Raw genomic sequence first — 15,288 nt, 5'->3', positions numbered from 1 at the left:
GACATAGTAGTGATGGGAGATTTTAACTATCCAGAGATAAACTGGAAAAACGACTTATGTGATACTGCTAGGGGCAATATGTTTTTAAACACACTTAATGATAACTACTTAGTCCAACTAATTGAGGAACCAACTAGGTACAATGCAATCTTAGACCTGGTATTAACAAACAATGGGGTCAATTCTATTCGGCAACCAAAGAATAGCGCCGGGAATTAGCTCCCGACGCTATTCAATTCTGCTACTAGTTGCCCGCAATTGTCGGGAATTCTTCTCTCATCCCCGGGGGATGAGAGAAGAAACCCGACAAAAGTGCTGCCTCGCGGCCGGCGCGAGGCTGATTCTGTCGGGAATCAGCCTCGCGCCGGGTAGTTAAGTCGGAGAATGCCCGTTCTCCCGACAAAACTACCTGTTAAGTCGGCGAGAACGGGACATCGCCTACTTAACTTTAGCTGAATTGAATAGCGTCGGGAGCTAATTCCCGGCGCTATTCTTTAGTTGCCGAATAGAATTGACCCCAATGGGGATTTGGTATCGGGTATTATAGTAGGGGAACCCATAGGAAACAGCGACCACAATATGGTCACATTCAATATCAGTTTCTATAAACAGCCCTATACTGGCTCAACTAGGACTTTAAACTTTAGCAAAGCAAATTTTGAAAAGATGAGAGTATTTTTCAGGGATATTGAATGGGAAGGTTTGTTTTTAGGAAAAAATACTACGGAGAAATGGGAGGTACTAACATTCCTGCTAGCTAAAAATACACTCAAATGAGTTCCTATGAGTAGCAAAGAAGAATAAAAATCATAAACCGATGTGGCTTAACAAAAAGATTAAGGAACTTATGGGCAAGAAAAGGCGAGCATTTAAAAAATACAAATCTGACGGGGAAGCAGAGTCATTTCAGCACTATAAGGAATGTAACAAAATTTGCAAAAAGGAAATAAGAGCGGCTAAAGTAGAAACTGAAAAACTAGTAGCAAAGGAAAGCAAAGCGAATACCAAAAAATTCTTTAAATACATTAATAGCAAGAGATTAAAGAAGGAGAGTATAGGCCAGGCTTTTTCAACCAGTGTGCCGTGGCACACTAGTGTGCCGCGACCAGTTGCAAAGTGTGCCGCGGAGCCAGAGCAGCTTCCTGCACCTTCAGAGTGAACTGTTGGCCCAGGCTCTTCTTAGAGGATCAGTAATGCTCCGGCTGTGACGTATGCCTTGAAGACGCAGCGGTGTGATATCATAGGTCACGGCCGCCGCATCTCACCACCCAGCCAGCCCACCCACCTGCGCATACACAGCTTTTCTTGCCCACCCACATCCACACCTGCCAGACCGCCCGCTGCTCAGTATTCGCAGCACTCCACTATGAACAACCCCTGCCACTGAGGGACAGGGAGGAGAACAGCTGACCGGTAGGGGCTAATATTTGTTGTTGTTTTTTTTCTCCTGTGGAGAACAATAGGATTTATGTGGGGAGAATAAGGATTTATGGATTATGGGGGGAACAATGTGAATAATTCATGTGGGGAGCAATAACATTTATGTAGGGAGCAATATGATTTATGTGGGGAGCAATGTGATTGTTTTTCCTGTGTAGGCCAATGTACGTGTGGATATTTTTTACTATGAGGGCCAATGTGTGTTTTTTGTTTTTTTCTGTGGGGAACTGATGGTGTGCCTTGGCAATTTTAAATATTGTTCGGAGTGCCGCGAGTACAAAAAGGTTGAAAATCACTGGTATAGGCCCTTTAAAAGACAAGTTGGGAGTCTTAAGCAAAAATGATAATGACATAGCGGACACACTAAATCAGTTTTTTTCAACAGTATTCACTAGAGAGGACCCAATTCAGGGACTGACACACAATCTCAATAATGAGAATATCACACTGATGGGTACTTATTTAAGCGAGGAAGTAGTCTGTGACCGATTAAAACATTTAAAGATTAATAAATCACCAGGGCCCGATGGCATTCATCCAAGGGTTCTAATGGAGCTTCACTCTGAACTGGCAAAACCGCTATCTTTGATCTTTAAGGATTCAGTTATATCAGGTATGGTTCCCAAAGACTGGCGTATAGCGGAAGTAGTGCCTATATTCAAAAAGGGAAGTAAAGCTGAACCAGGTAATTATAGACCAGTTAGTCTTACATCTATAGTGGGGAAAGTATTGGAAGGTATTCTAAGAGATAGTATTCAGAAGTTCCTTGAAACCAATAAGGTCATTAAAAGGAATCAACATGGGTTTATGAAGGACAGATCCTGTCAAACCAACTTACCTGGCTTTTATGAAACAGTAAGCGCAAACCTAGATCAGGGTAAAGACGTGGATGTAATCTTTTTAGACTTTGCCAAAGCGTTCGATACTGTACCAGACATGAGACTTATCTACAAGCTACAAGAATCAGGGCTAGGAAGCACAATATGCACTTGGGTCAAAAACTGGTTAGATAATAGGGAGCAGCGCGTTGTGGTTAATGGATCTTTTTCAACTTGGACTGAAGTGCTAAGTGGTGTGCCGCAAGGCTCAGTATTAGGACCGCTATTGTTCAATATTTTCATTAACGACCTAACTTAAGGTCTAGAGAGCATGGTGTTAATTTTTGCAGATGATACCAAATTGTGTAAGGCTATAAATACAGAGGAGGATGCCGAGTCTCTTCAGAACGACTTAGTTTAATTAGAAGCATGGGCAGCCAAATGGAGAATGCGCTTCAACACAGACAAGTGTAAGGTAATGCACTGTGGTAACAAGAACAAAAATTACACCTACCTACTAAATGGGGTAAAATTAGGGGATTCTGTACTGGAAAAGGACTTGGGTGTCTTCATAGATAGCAAGCTAAGCAGTAGTACCCAAAGTAGGACTGCAGCAAAGAAGGCTAATAAGATATTAGCATGCATAAAACAGGGTATTGATGCTAGGGACGAGAGTATTATACTCCCGTTATATAAATCACTAGTGAGGCCACACCTTGAATACTGTGTACAATTCTGGGCACCGTACTACAAAAAGGATATCCTGGAGCTTGAAAAGGTACAGAGGAGGGCGACCAAACTAATTAAGGGCATGGAGACGATGGAATACAAGGAAAGGCTCGAAAGGCTAGGCATGTTTACATTGGAAAAGCGGAGACTAAGAGGGGATATGATCAACATCTACAAATATATAAGGGGACAATACACAGAGCTTGCGCGGGACCTGTTTTTGGTTAGATCAACACAGAGGACTCGTGGACACTCGCTCAGGTTAGAGGAAAGGAGATTCCGCACAATACGGCGTAAAGGCTTTTTCACGGTAAGGACAATACGTGTTTGGAATTCCCTGCCCGAGGGAGTTGTAATGGCGGAATCTGTCAACACCTTTAAGAATGGGTTAGATAAATTCCTAATGGATAAGGATATCCAGGGGTATGGTGCATAGTCATGCATTATAGTTACAATGAATAGGGATAAAATGCAACGGCTGACAGCAGCATCAGTCAGAAATTTTAGTCAAATCATCATGCATAGGAGACCACAAATAGGTTGAACTCGATGGACAATTGTCTTTTTTCAACCTCAGATACTATGTTACTATGTATGTTATGAGCGAACCCACTGGTCGCTGAAGTTCCAGAGACGGGCCCCCACCGCACCTGGCTCCACCTGTGGAGCCCCAGCGTAATGCGGTGGACTTAGTGGAAGCAGGGGAGGATATTTGTTCCTGGGAACTGGCTGTCTGGTGCAGCTTTTTCCCTCTACCCCTGCCTCTGGGCAGAAAGGACGCGCCTCTGATCCGCCTGCCTTTCTGAGGCCGAAAGGACTGTACTTGATAATACGGTGCTTTCTTAGGCTGTGAGGGGACCTGAGGTAAAAAAGTCGACTTCCCAGCTGTTGCTGTGGACACGAGGTCCGAGAGACCGTCCCCAAACAATTCCTCACCCTTATAAGGCAAAACTTCCATGTGCCTTTTAGAATCAGCATCACCTGTCCACTGCCGAGTCCATAATACTCTCCTGGCAGAAATGGACATTGCATTAATTCTAGATGCCAGCCGGCAAATGTCCCTCTGTGCATCTCTCATATATAAGACTACGTCTTTAATATGCTCTATAGTTAGCACAATAGTATCCCTGTCAAGGGAATCAATGTTATCTGACAGGGAATCAAACCATGCTGCTGCAGCACTACACATCCATGCTAAAGCAATAGCAGGTCTCAGTATAGTACCTGAGTGTGTATACACAGACTTCAGGATAGCCTCCTGCTTTCTATCTGCAGGCTCCTTTAAGGCGGCCGTATCCTGAGACGGCAGTGCCACCTTTTTTGATAAGCGTGTGAGCGCTTTGTCCACCTTAGGGGATGTCTCCCAGCGTAACCTATCCGTTGGCGGGAAAGGGTACGCCATTAGTAACCGCTTAGAAATTACTAGTTTCTTATCTGGGGAACCCCACGCTTCTTCACACAATTCGTTTAACTCATCAGATGGGGGAAAAGTCACTGGCTGCTTTTTCTCCCCAAACATAATACCCTTTTTTGTGGTAACCGGGTTAATGTCAGAAATGTGCAACACATTTTTCATTGCCGTAATCATACATCGGATGGCCCTAGTGGATTGTATATTTGTCTCATCCTCGTCGACACTGGAGTCAGACTCTGTGTCGACATCTGTGTCAGCCATCTGAGGTAGCGGGCGTTTTTGAGCCCCTGACGGCCTCTGAGATGCCTGGGCAGGCGCGGGCTGAGATGCCGGCTTTCCCAAAGCTGCGTCATCGAACCTTTTATGTAAGGAGTTGACACTGTCGGTTAATACCTTCCACATATTCATCCACTCAGGTGTCGGCCCCGCAGGGGGCGACATCACACTTATCGGCACCTGCTCCGCCTCCACGTAAGCCTCCTCATCAAACATGTCGACAGAGCCGTACCGACACACCGCACACACACAGGGAATGCTCTGACTGAGGACAGGACCCCACAAAGTCCTTTGGGGAGATAGAGAGAGAGTATGCCAGCACACACCACAGCGCTATATAATCAGGGATTTACACTAACACAAAGTGATTTTTCCCTATAGCTGCTTTACATATACAGTTTGCGTCTAAATTTAGTGCCCCCCCCCCCTCTCTTTTTTACCCTTTGAGCCTGGAAACTGCAGGGGAGAGCCTGGGGAGCTGTCTTCCAGCGGAGCTGTGAAGAGGAAATGGCGCCAGTGTGCTGAGGGAGATAGCCCCGCCCCCTTCTCGGCTGACTTCTCCCGCTCTTATATTTATATTATGGCGGGGGATTTTTGCACATATATAGTTTTTTAGACTATATTATGTGCTGTTTGCCAATGTAAGGTACTCTAATTGCAGCCCAGGGTGCCCCCCCCCCAGCGCCCTGCACCCATCAGTGACCGGAGTATGTGGTGTGCATAGGGAGCAATGGCGCACAGCTGCAGTGCTGTGCGCTACCTTAATGAAGACCGAAGTCTTCAGCCGCCGATTTTCAGGATGTTCTTCTTCTGGCTCTGCAAGGGGGACGGCGGCGCGGCTCCGGGACCGGACGATCGTGGACGGGCCCAGTGTTCGATCCCTCTGGAGCTAATGGTGTCCAGTAGCCTTAGAAGCCCAAGCTAGCTGCAAGCAGGTAGGTTCGCTTCTCTCCCCTCAGTCCCTCGTAGCAGTGAGTCTGTTGCCAGCAGATCTCACTGAAAATAAAAAACCTAACAAATACTTTCTTTACTAGAAGCTCAGGAGAGCCCCTAGTGTGCAACCAGCTCGGGCCGGGCACAGATTCTAACAGATTTTAACTGAGGTCTGGAGGAGGGGCATAGAGGGAGGAGCCAGTGCACACCAGATAGTACCTAATCTTTCTTTTAGAGTGCCCAGTCTCCTGAGGAGCCCGTCTATTCCCCATGGTCCTTACGGAGTACCCAGCATCCACTAGGACGTCAGAGAAATACAGATAGCGTCCATGTGCATGCAGAGAACTATGTTGGGTACCTTTAATCCTGTCTCCAGGCTTTTTCTGCTGTGGCTCAGTTAAAAGTTCTCCTATTGAGGGGTGCAGACACCTCCCGAGTGGTCCCAGTGTGAGGTCCCTTATGGTGGAATCGGAGGTGTGCATTCTGCAAGTAGCATTGGTTGGAGCCGAATACCAGGCTCCGGAGCTACTCACTCCCGTTATTAAAGAAACGGAAATGTCTAAAAGCTGCAGTGTTCCCCTGAAAGTCTGTATTTGTATTTTATTTTGCTAGGAAAGAAGTGACCCAATGTTGGTGACGTGTATAAGTCCACTATAGCGCTTTCACTATTACAGTGTTAGAGGCTGCATATTTGAATATGTTCCAGGTGTACACTGTGTTATGTTATTCATTTTAATCATATGTATTTCTAGATAATTACTCAGTGTGGATCTAGAGAGTCATTTTTTTAGACGTTACATGATTGTGAGACGTGTCCTGCATAATTCACTGAGTCTCTGAGGATGGACGAGGACAAAAGTCACACGACAAAGAGGATACTGAATCTCACCCTGGAGATTATCTACCTGCTGACGGGAGAGGTGAGGGGATCTGGGTGTATCACAGTGACATCACTTATATCTATAGTAATACTACAGGGACATGACTGGGGAGGTGAGGGGATCTGGGAGTGTCACAGTGACATCACTTATATCTATAGTAATAATACAGGGATATGACTGGGGAGGTGAGGGGATCTGTGAGTGTCACAGTGACATCACTTATATCTATAGTAATAATACAGGGACATGATTGGAGAGGTGAGTGGATCTGGGAATGTCATAGTGACATCACTTATATCTATAATAATACCGGGACATGACTGGGGAGGTGAGGGGATCTGGAAGCGTCACAGTGACGTCACTTATATCTATAGTAATAATACTGGGACATGACTGGGGAGGTGAGGGGATTGGGAGTGTTACAGTGACATCAAATATATCTGTGGTAATAATACAGGGGCATGACTACAGGGTTGCGGGGACTGCGAATGTCACAGTGATGTCACTTATATCTGTAGTAATAATACAGGGAAATAACTGTGGAGGTGAGGGGTTCAGGGAGCGTCACAGTGACATCACTTATGTCTATAGTAATAGTACAGGGACATGACTGGGAAGGTGAGGGGATCTGGGAGCGTCACAGTGACATCACTTATATCTATAATAATACAGTGTCATGACTAGGGCGGTGAGGGGATCTGGGAGTGTCACAGTGACATCAAATATATCTGTGGTAATAATACAGGGGCATGACTACAGGGTTGCGGGGACTGCGAGTGTCACAGTGATGTCACTTATATCTGTAGTAATAATACAGGTACATGACTAGGAAGGTGAGGCGATCTGGGAGTGTCACAGTAACATCACATATCTATAGTAATAATACAGGGGCATGACTGGGGAGGTGAGGGGATCTGGGAGTGTCACAGTGACATCACATATCTATAGTAATAATACAGGGACATGACTGGTGAGGTGAGGGGATCTGGGAGCGTCACAGTGACATCACTTATATCTATAGTAATAATACAGGTACATGACTGGGAAGGTGAGGAGATCTGGGAGTGTCACAGTAACATCACATATCTATAGTAATAATACAGGGACATGACTGGGTAGGTGAGGGGATCTGGGAGTGTCACAGTGACATCACTTATATCTATAGTAATAATACAGGGACATGACTGGGGAGGTGAGGGGATCTGGGAGTGTCACAGTGACATCACTTATATCTATAGTAATTATACAGGGACATGACTGGGGAGGTGAGGGGATCTGGGAGTGTCACAGTGACATCACTTATATCTATAGTAATAATACAGGGACATGACTGGGGAGGTGAGAGGGTCTGGAAGGCTCCACTTCTTATGATGCTGGTCTTCAGAATGCATCCATCTAGACATATTCGGGATAATCAATAAAAGGATTGTATATGTGGATGTAGCTGGTAATATGAGGTGTGACCATCAGCCTCTGTGGAACCTTTACAGAAACAATAGTATCACAGTGTTACCTCTCCTGCATCTCCACCACCCTCAGTGGGCGGCTGTTCTCAGTCCTCTGCTTTCCTCCTGCTCCCACTACATCATCATCTTACTGTCTGCACTACTCTGTCCAAGGCAGGCGATTCCTCTGTGGGTGCTGGTCATATACAGAGGACACTGAGTGCTGGGCCCACTGAGGATGGCGGGAGACGTGCTATGTACACTCTACTTTCTGTAAATAAATTACACTGTTATGTTTTTTGCAAAATTATTCCCCAAAAAGATATCTCCAAACAGGCGGACTTTTAACCACTTGCCTGGCATGGTGGCATCAGATGCGACCACACAAGCAAGTGTTTTGTCTGACCTGGTCGCACAGGATGCGACCAGTCAGATAAACAGTGTTAGCAGCGTAAGGGAAGGGAAACTTCCCCCCCGCTGCTGCTGTCAGCCTCTGCCTCCCCGCACCCTCCCCTCAGTGTTGCTGTGCTGCCGATCACTGCTGATTGGTCAGCACGGCAGGACCCCCCACCCAGTGGTTGCAGACAATAGGGTATATTTACTAAGATGGGAGTTCTATTTCAGATGGGATGTTGCCCATTGCAACCAATCAGCTTCTACTTCTCATTTATCTAGAACCATCTAGAAGATAATACCTGAAATCTGATTGGTTGCTATGGGTAACATCCCATCTTAAATAGAACTCCCATCTTAGTAAATGTACCCCAATGGCAGCCGCTGGGAAAGTGTAAAACAATCCGCCAAAGCTACCCCCAGGCCTTCCCTGTGTACCTGGCAGCTGTCCTGGGGGCAAAAAGTAATGTTACGATAGTCGCAATGTTACCGATCTTCCCAACCAATGTTTGAGAAAAAAAAAATTATCTTCACCTAATTAACTCATAAAAACGACCCGACAATTTTGCAGCGTTTTTTTTGGGGGAAAATCGTCAGTTAAGTGGTTAATGTACTTTCAACGTTGTCTCTCTCAATACACAGGATTACACAGTAGTGAAGAAGGCATACTATGACCATCTGACAACCATGAACTGTGCCTCTATTACGGTGCCTCCACCTCAGTCACAGATACTTGAGAGGCACGATGACCAGATAATCCTGGAACTCACCAACAAGATCATTCAGCTGCCATCTGGAGAGGTGACTGCTGGGAATTGGGACATTATACAGTAACACCAGGAGATGTGTCTGGGTGATGACTGGAGAGGTGACTGCTGGGAATGGGGCATTATACAGTAACACCAGGGGATGTGTCTGGGTGATGACTGGAGAGGTGACTGCTGGGAATGGGACATTATACAGTAACAGCAGGGGATGTGTCTGGGTGATGACTGGAGAGGTGACTGCTGGGAATGGGGCATTATACAGTAACACCAGGGGATGTGTCTGGGTGATGACTGGAGAGGTGACTGCTGGGAATGGGGCATTATACAGTAACACCAGGGGATGTGTCTGGGTGATGACTGGAGAGGTGACTGCTGGGAATGGGACATTATACAGTAACAGCAGGGGATGTGTCTGGGTGATGACTGGAGAGGTGACTGCTGGGAATGGGGCATTATACAGTAACACCAGGTGACGTGTCTGGGTGATGACTGGAGAGGTGACTGCTGGGAATGGGGCATTATACAGTAACACCAGGGGATGTGTCTGGGTGATGACTGGAGAGGTGACTGCTGGGAATGGGACATTATACAGTAACACCAGGGGATGTGTCTGGGTGATGACTGGAGAGGTGACTGCTGGGAATGGGACATTATACAGTAACACCAGGGGATGTGTCTGGGTGATGACTGGAGAAGTGACTGCTGGGAATGGGACATTATACAGTAACACCAGGGGATGTGTCTGGGTGATGACTGGAGAGGTGACTGCTGGGAATGGGGCATTATACAGTAACACCAGGGGACGTGTCTGGGTGATGACTGGAGAGGTGACTGCTGGGAATGGGACATTATACAGTAACACCAGGGGACGTGTCTGGGTGATGACTGGAGAGGTGACTGCTGGGAATGGGGCATTATACAGTAACTCCAGGGGATGTGTCTGGGTGATGACTGGAGAGGTGACTGCTGGGAATGGGACGTTATACAGTAACACCAGGGGACGTGTCTGGGTGATGACTGGAGAGGTGACTGCTGGGAATGGGACATTATACAGTAACACAAGGGGATGTGTCTAGGTGATGACTGGAGAGGTGACTGCTGGGAATGGGACATTATACAGTAACACCAGGGGATGTGTCTGGGTGATGACTGGAGAGGTGACTGCTGGCAATGGGACATTATACAGTAACACCAGGGGATGTGTCTGGGTGATGACTGGAGAGGTGACTGCTGGGAATGGGACATTATACAGTAACACCAGGGGACGTGTCTGGGTGATGACTGGAGAGGTGACTGCTGGGAATGGGGCATTCTGCAGTAACACCAGGGGATGTGTCTGGGTGATGACTGGAGAGGTGACTGCTGGGAATGGGACATTATACAGTAACACCGGGGGACGTGTCTGGGTGATGACTGGAGAGGTGACTGCTGGGAATGGGACATTACACAGTAACACCAGGGAATGTGTCTGGGTGATGACTGTATCACTGTGTGTGTCAGGTGCCTATAAGGTGTCAGGATGTCACTGTCTGTCTCTCCATGCAGGAGGGGGAGTATATAGAGGAACACAGGGGTCTGTACAAGGACGTGATGATGGAGAATCACCGGCCCCTCACATCGCTGGGTAAGAGGAATGTTTCATTTATTGTACAGGGGAGAGCAGGTATGGGGGGGGGTCCCCTATATACACACATCATCTGATAATCCCATATATACACTGTACTCAGTCACTGTGTGTCTCCTACAGATGGTCCCAGTAACAGAGATACCCCAGAGAGATGTCCCCGTCCTCTGTATTCTCAGGACTGTACAGAGGAGAATCACAGGATCCCACAGGAGGATCAGGTAGGTGGGATTTAGGGTCTCACCAATATACCAAATTGACTGTCACTGTATGATCTGTATTGAAACTGTGTGTGTCAGATACAGTGATATTCTGTTTAATGTCAATTTATGACATTATTCATTATTAAAAAGTTTTGTTTTTGTTTTGTGGGTTATTTAGGGTGAAGATCTGGCTGATAATAAGAAAGAAAATATAAAGAGAGAAGAAGAGATGTATGTGACAGATAATATGGCAGAAGATATCGAGGGAGAAGAAGAGACGTATGTGACTGATATGAAGATAGAATATTTAAAGGGAGAAGAAGAGACGTATGTGACTGAGAATGAAGCAGAAGATATAGAGGGAGAAGAAGAGACGTATGTGACTGATATGAAGGCAGAAGAGACGTATGTGACTGATATGAAGACAGAAGATACAGAGGGAGAAGAAGAGACGTATGTGATTGATATGAAGGCAGAAGGTATAGAGGGAGAAGAAGAGACGTATGTGACTGATATGAAGGCAGAAGATATAGAGGGAGAAGAAGAGACGTATGTGACTGAGAATGAAGCAGAAGATATAGAGGGAGAAGAAGAGACGTATATGACTGATATGAGAGCAGAAGATATAGAGGGAGAAGAAGAGACGTATGTGACTGGGATGAAGACAGAAGATATAGAGGGAGAAGAAGAGACGTATGTGACTGATATGAAGGCAGAAGATATCGAGGGAGAAGAAGAGACGTATGTGACTGATATGAAGATAGAATATATAGAGGGAGAAGAGACGTATGTGACTGATATGAAGGGAGAAGATACAGAGGGAGAAGAAGAGACGTATGTGAGGGGTGATCAGCAGTGTAAGGAAGAGGAAATCTCTACAGAAATCAGCACAGGTGAGTAATAATCACTTATTACAGAGCAGAGTCACATAGTCTCCTTGCTCAGTCACTACAATAATATCTTCCCCTACGCCCTGCTCTGTCAGTGTCAGGACCCGGAGCATAGCTTATCGTCCTTACCTGCACGCTGGAGTGAAACTCTCCAGAGATCCTGCAGCTTGTTCCAGGGTAATTTCTTCAGTGGGTGCTATTGCCTGTAGTGCATCCTATCTTCCCTGGTGTGTCCCCACAATCGTTCCTGCCAACTCCCGGCACTGGGCGCCGCCATGTTGCCCTCAATCAGCTGATTACGATTCCACCAACCACAAGCTCTGCTGCGGTCAGCTGACTTGCTTCTCCAAGTCTTGAACAACGTTGTTCCCAGCTACTTTCCTAGGCTTCAGGTTCCTGTGCTAAGTGCAAATCTCAGCCAGCTTTAGTATTAGTCTACCATCTCTGGGCCTCTGCTCTTGCAGTCTGCAGCTACACTACAGGTGTTGTCACTCTAGTGATGACAGCAGGTTACCTGAACTCTGCCGTTATACCAGCGTGCTTCTACAAGTCACTGAGTCCTGAGTGCTAAATACTCTGCACTGGAGTACTATAGGTTTCTGTCCACTTCTGTGAATTACTCCAGTTTCCAGCTGCGCTGCACCTGGTCTTAGAGCAATACATTCGTTAGCCAGAATCTGTCATTCAGTGATTCCAGAGATTAGCCCTATATCTCCAGAGACTGTAAATTATTCCAAGTTCATTGGTTCCAGCCCGGTTCACCGGATCCAGTCTAGGTCAAGTGTTTCCAAGTTCTGTCTAATATATTCCAAGTTCACCGGTTCCAACATGTTACACCGGATCCAGTCCAGGTCAGGTGATTCTAAGGTCTGTCTGATATATTCCAAGTTCACTGGTTCTAACACATTTCACCGGATCCAGTGCAGGTCAAGTGTTTCCAAGTTCTTTCTGATATATTCCAAGTTCACCGGTTCCGGTCCAGGTCACTGGTCTTAGTCCGGCTCAAGTGATTCTAAATTCTCTCTGCTACTATTCCATGCTCTGGTTCCAGTCTGGCTCAAGTGCCTTCCAGTACTCACCCAGGCCATAGCGAATACCAGTTCCAATTCCAGTGCCAGTCTAACTCGCTATCTAGTATCTGAATTACCTCATGTGCAAAACTTACATACAGCCACCCAGATTCCTGCATACAGCTTCTACCACTGAATCCCAAGCGTCATCCTTGAAAACACAAATGAATCCAGATCATTAGTCTGTACAGACTAATGAGGGAAATGTACCTGCACATTGGGGAATTCCGGAGCTATCAGCCTCTATTATACTCCAGCCCAGAGATCTGACCAATCTCCTCCTCACACACTCTGGTGTATCTCATACATCAGGAGTCATCAGCCCCTATTATACTCCTGCTCTCCCCCTCACATCATGTCTCTGTGTCTTACCAGCCCAGAGATCTGACCAGTCTCCTCCCCACACTCTCTGGTGTATCTCATACATCAGAAGCCATCAGCCCCCGTTATACTCCTGCTCTCCCCCTCACATCATGTCACTGTGTGTTATCAGCCCAGAGATCTGACCAGTCTCCTCCCCACACTCTCTGGTGTATCTCATACATCAGGAGCCATCAGCCCCTATTGTACTCTTCTCTCCCCCTCACATCATGTCACTGTGTGTCACCAGCCCAGAGATCTGACCAGTCTCCTCCCCACACTCTGGTGTATCTCATACATCAGGGGACATCAGCCCCTATTATACTCCTGCTCTCCCCCTCACATCATGTCACTGTGTGTCACCAGCCCAGAGAACTGACCAGTCTCCTCCCCACACTCTCTGGTGTGTCTCATACATCAGGGGACATCAGCCCCTATTATACTCCTGCTCTCCCCCTCACATCATGTCACTGTGTGTTACCATCCCAGAGATCTGACCAGTCTCCTCCCCACACTCTCTGGTGTATATCATACATCAGGAGCCATCAGCCCCTATTATACTCCTGCTCTCCTCCTCACATCATGTCACTGTGTGTCACCAGCCCAGAGATCTGACCAGTCTCCTCTCTACACTCTCTGGTGTATCTCATACATCAGGAGCCATCAGCCCCTATTATATTCCTGCTCTCCCCCTTACATCATGTCACTGTGTGTTACCAGCCCAGAGATCTGACCAGTCTCCTCTCTACACTCTCTGGTGTATCTCATACATCAGGGGACATCAGCCCCTATTTCTCTTTCATCCACTAGGGGACACTGGAGTCCTATACAGTAGGGGTGTGAAGCCTTGAACCGGAGGTGTGGCACAATCTTAAATTAGCATTGTCTGCACAGCCGGCTCCTCCCCCTTCACATCCCTCATCCCTCAGTTTGAAAAATTGTGCTGGAGGTACAGCACATGGAGCACTGAGCTCCTGACAGAAAAGCTAAAAGGGGCTGCGTAACCCTAATAAAGGGGGAACAAAGCTACCTAAGTCCAGAGAGACAAAGATCCCTATTGAAGGGAACTGCATCTCTCCACAGGAGATCCTCAAAACAACTAATAGTGAGTACTGGTACAAACTTAGGATAGGGTCTTCCAGTACTAAAAGTTTTTTTTTTTTTTCTTTCTCTTTTCAACTTCTCTCTCCCTCTAGTATAGCTTGCTATAATAAAATCCCCTTTATACAACAGGGAAAGGCAAGCGACGGTGGGCGGCGCGTGGGACCCTTAGTGCGGCGCGAGACTAGGTCTGTCTTCCCTGTAAGCAGGGGGGGGGGGCGGCAAGCGGCACTACACAGAGACCCACGGCCGGAGAGGAGAACGGGCGCCGCTACAGCAAGGCGGACCCGTCGCGCGCGCCAGCCGGCGGCTCCAGGGCGCGCTGCATAATAGGTAGAGGCCGTACAGAGACCCACGGGCGGCCAAGCAGAGCACAGGCGCCGCTAGGGGAGGCGGGTCTGGAGCGGCCTGTATAGCGGCCAGAAATAAATAAACAGTAGAACACTTAAATGTGAATAAAAGTGCAGCAAGCCAGTGTTTTATATGATCTTACGCAGTGGGGGCAATGTTGCTTCGCTTTGGCGCCAAGCTGAGGTGAGGGACGGGTCCTCCCCCTCCCCCCTCCAGTAGTGTACACAAGGAAAAGTTTAAGGAATTGACTCCCCCCTGCTGCACGGCCTGGAAAGTGCAGGCATTAAGATAGTAGAGAGAGAGTTAGACAACAGCTCCCTCTGCTGGTGAAATGTATATATAAAATATGAGGATCTCCTGAAAAAAGTTATCAAACTTTACAAATTATATTTTCAAGGGACGTCTCTTTCAAAGATCCCGGAGAAAATACACAGAAGCAAGCCAACTCTAACATCGTAGCTGATTTACAGTTGGGGTGTGAGGTTTGCGAGTCGGCTGGTGTTTTTTTTTTTGGCCTGTTCCTTTTATAAAAAAAGGAGACGGTTAATTCCAGCCGGATCCAATACCTTCGCTTCCGTCATCTTCCAGTCTTT

The 15,288-nt window shown here is 46.9% G+C and overlaps 1 protein-coding gene across 1 annotated transcript in view; it reads left to right on the top strand.

The window, feature by feature from the left end:
• The window catches only part of LOC135057136 (uncharacterized), a 352,772-nt gene that overhangs the window by 56,171 nt on the left and 281,313 nt on the right, over positions 1–15,288 (top strand). The window contains exons 3-7 of the mRNA XM_063963032.1: positions 6,363–6,530; positions 8,972–9,130; positions 10,642–10,720; positions 10,844–10,941; positions 11,102–11,816. Of these exons, the coding sequence (XP_063819102.1) occupies positions 6,453–6,530; positions 8,972–9,130; positions 10,642–10,720; positions 10,844–10,941; positions 11,102–11,816 (1,129 nt within the window). The 5' untranslated portion in view covers positions 6,363–6,452. The remainder of the gene's footprint in view (positions 1–6,362; positions 6,531–8,971; positions 9,131–10,641; positions 10,721–10,843; positions 10,942–11,101; positions 11,817–15,288) is intronic.

This window comes from Pseudophryne corroboree, chromosome 3 (assembly GCF_028390025.1).
Source record: "Pseudophryne corroboree isolate aPseCor3 chromosome 3, aPseCor3.hap2, whole genome shotgun sequence".
NCBI classification, from domain to species: domain Eukaryota; kingdom Metazoa; phylum Chordata; class Amphibia; order Anura; family Myobatrachidae; genus Pseudophryne; species Pseudophryne corroboree.
The sequence above is the reverse complement of the archived record's forward strand: the minus strand, read 5'-3'. Positions and strand labels throughout refer to the sequence as shown.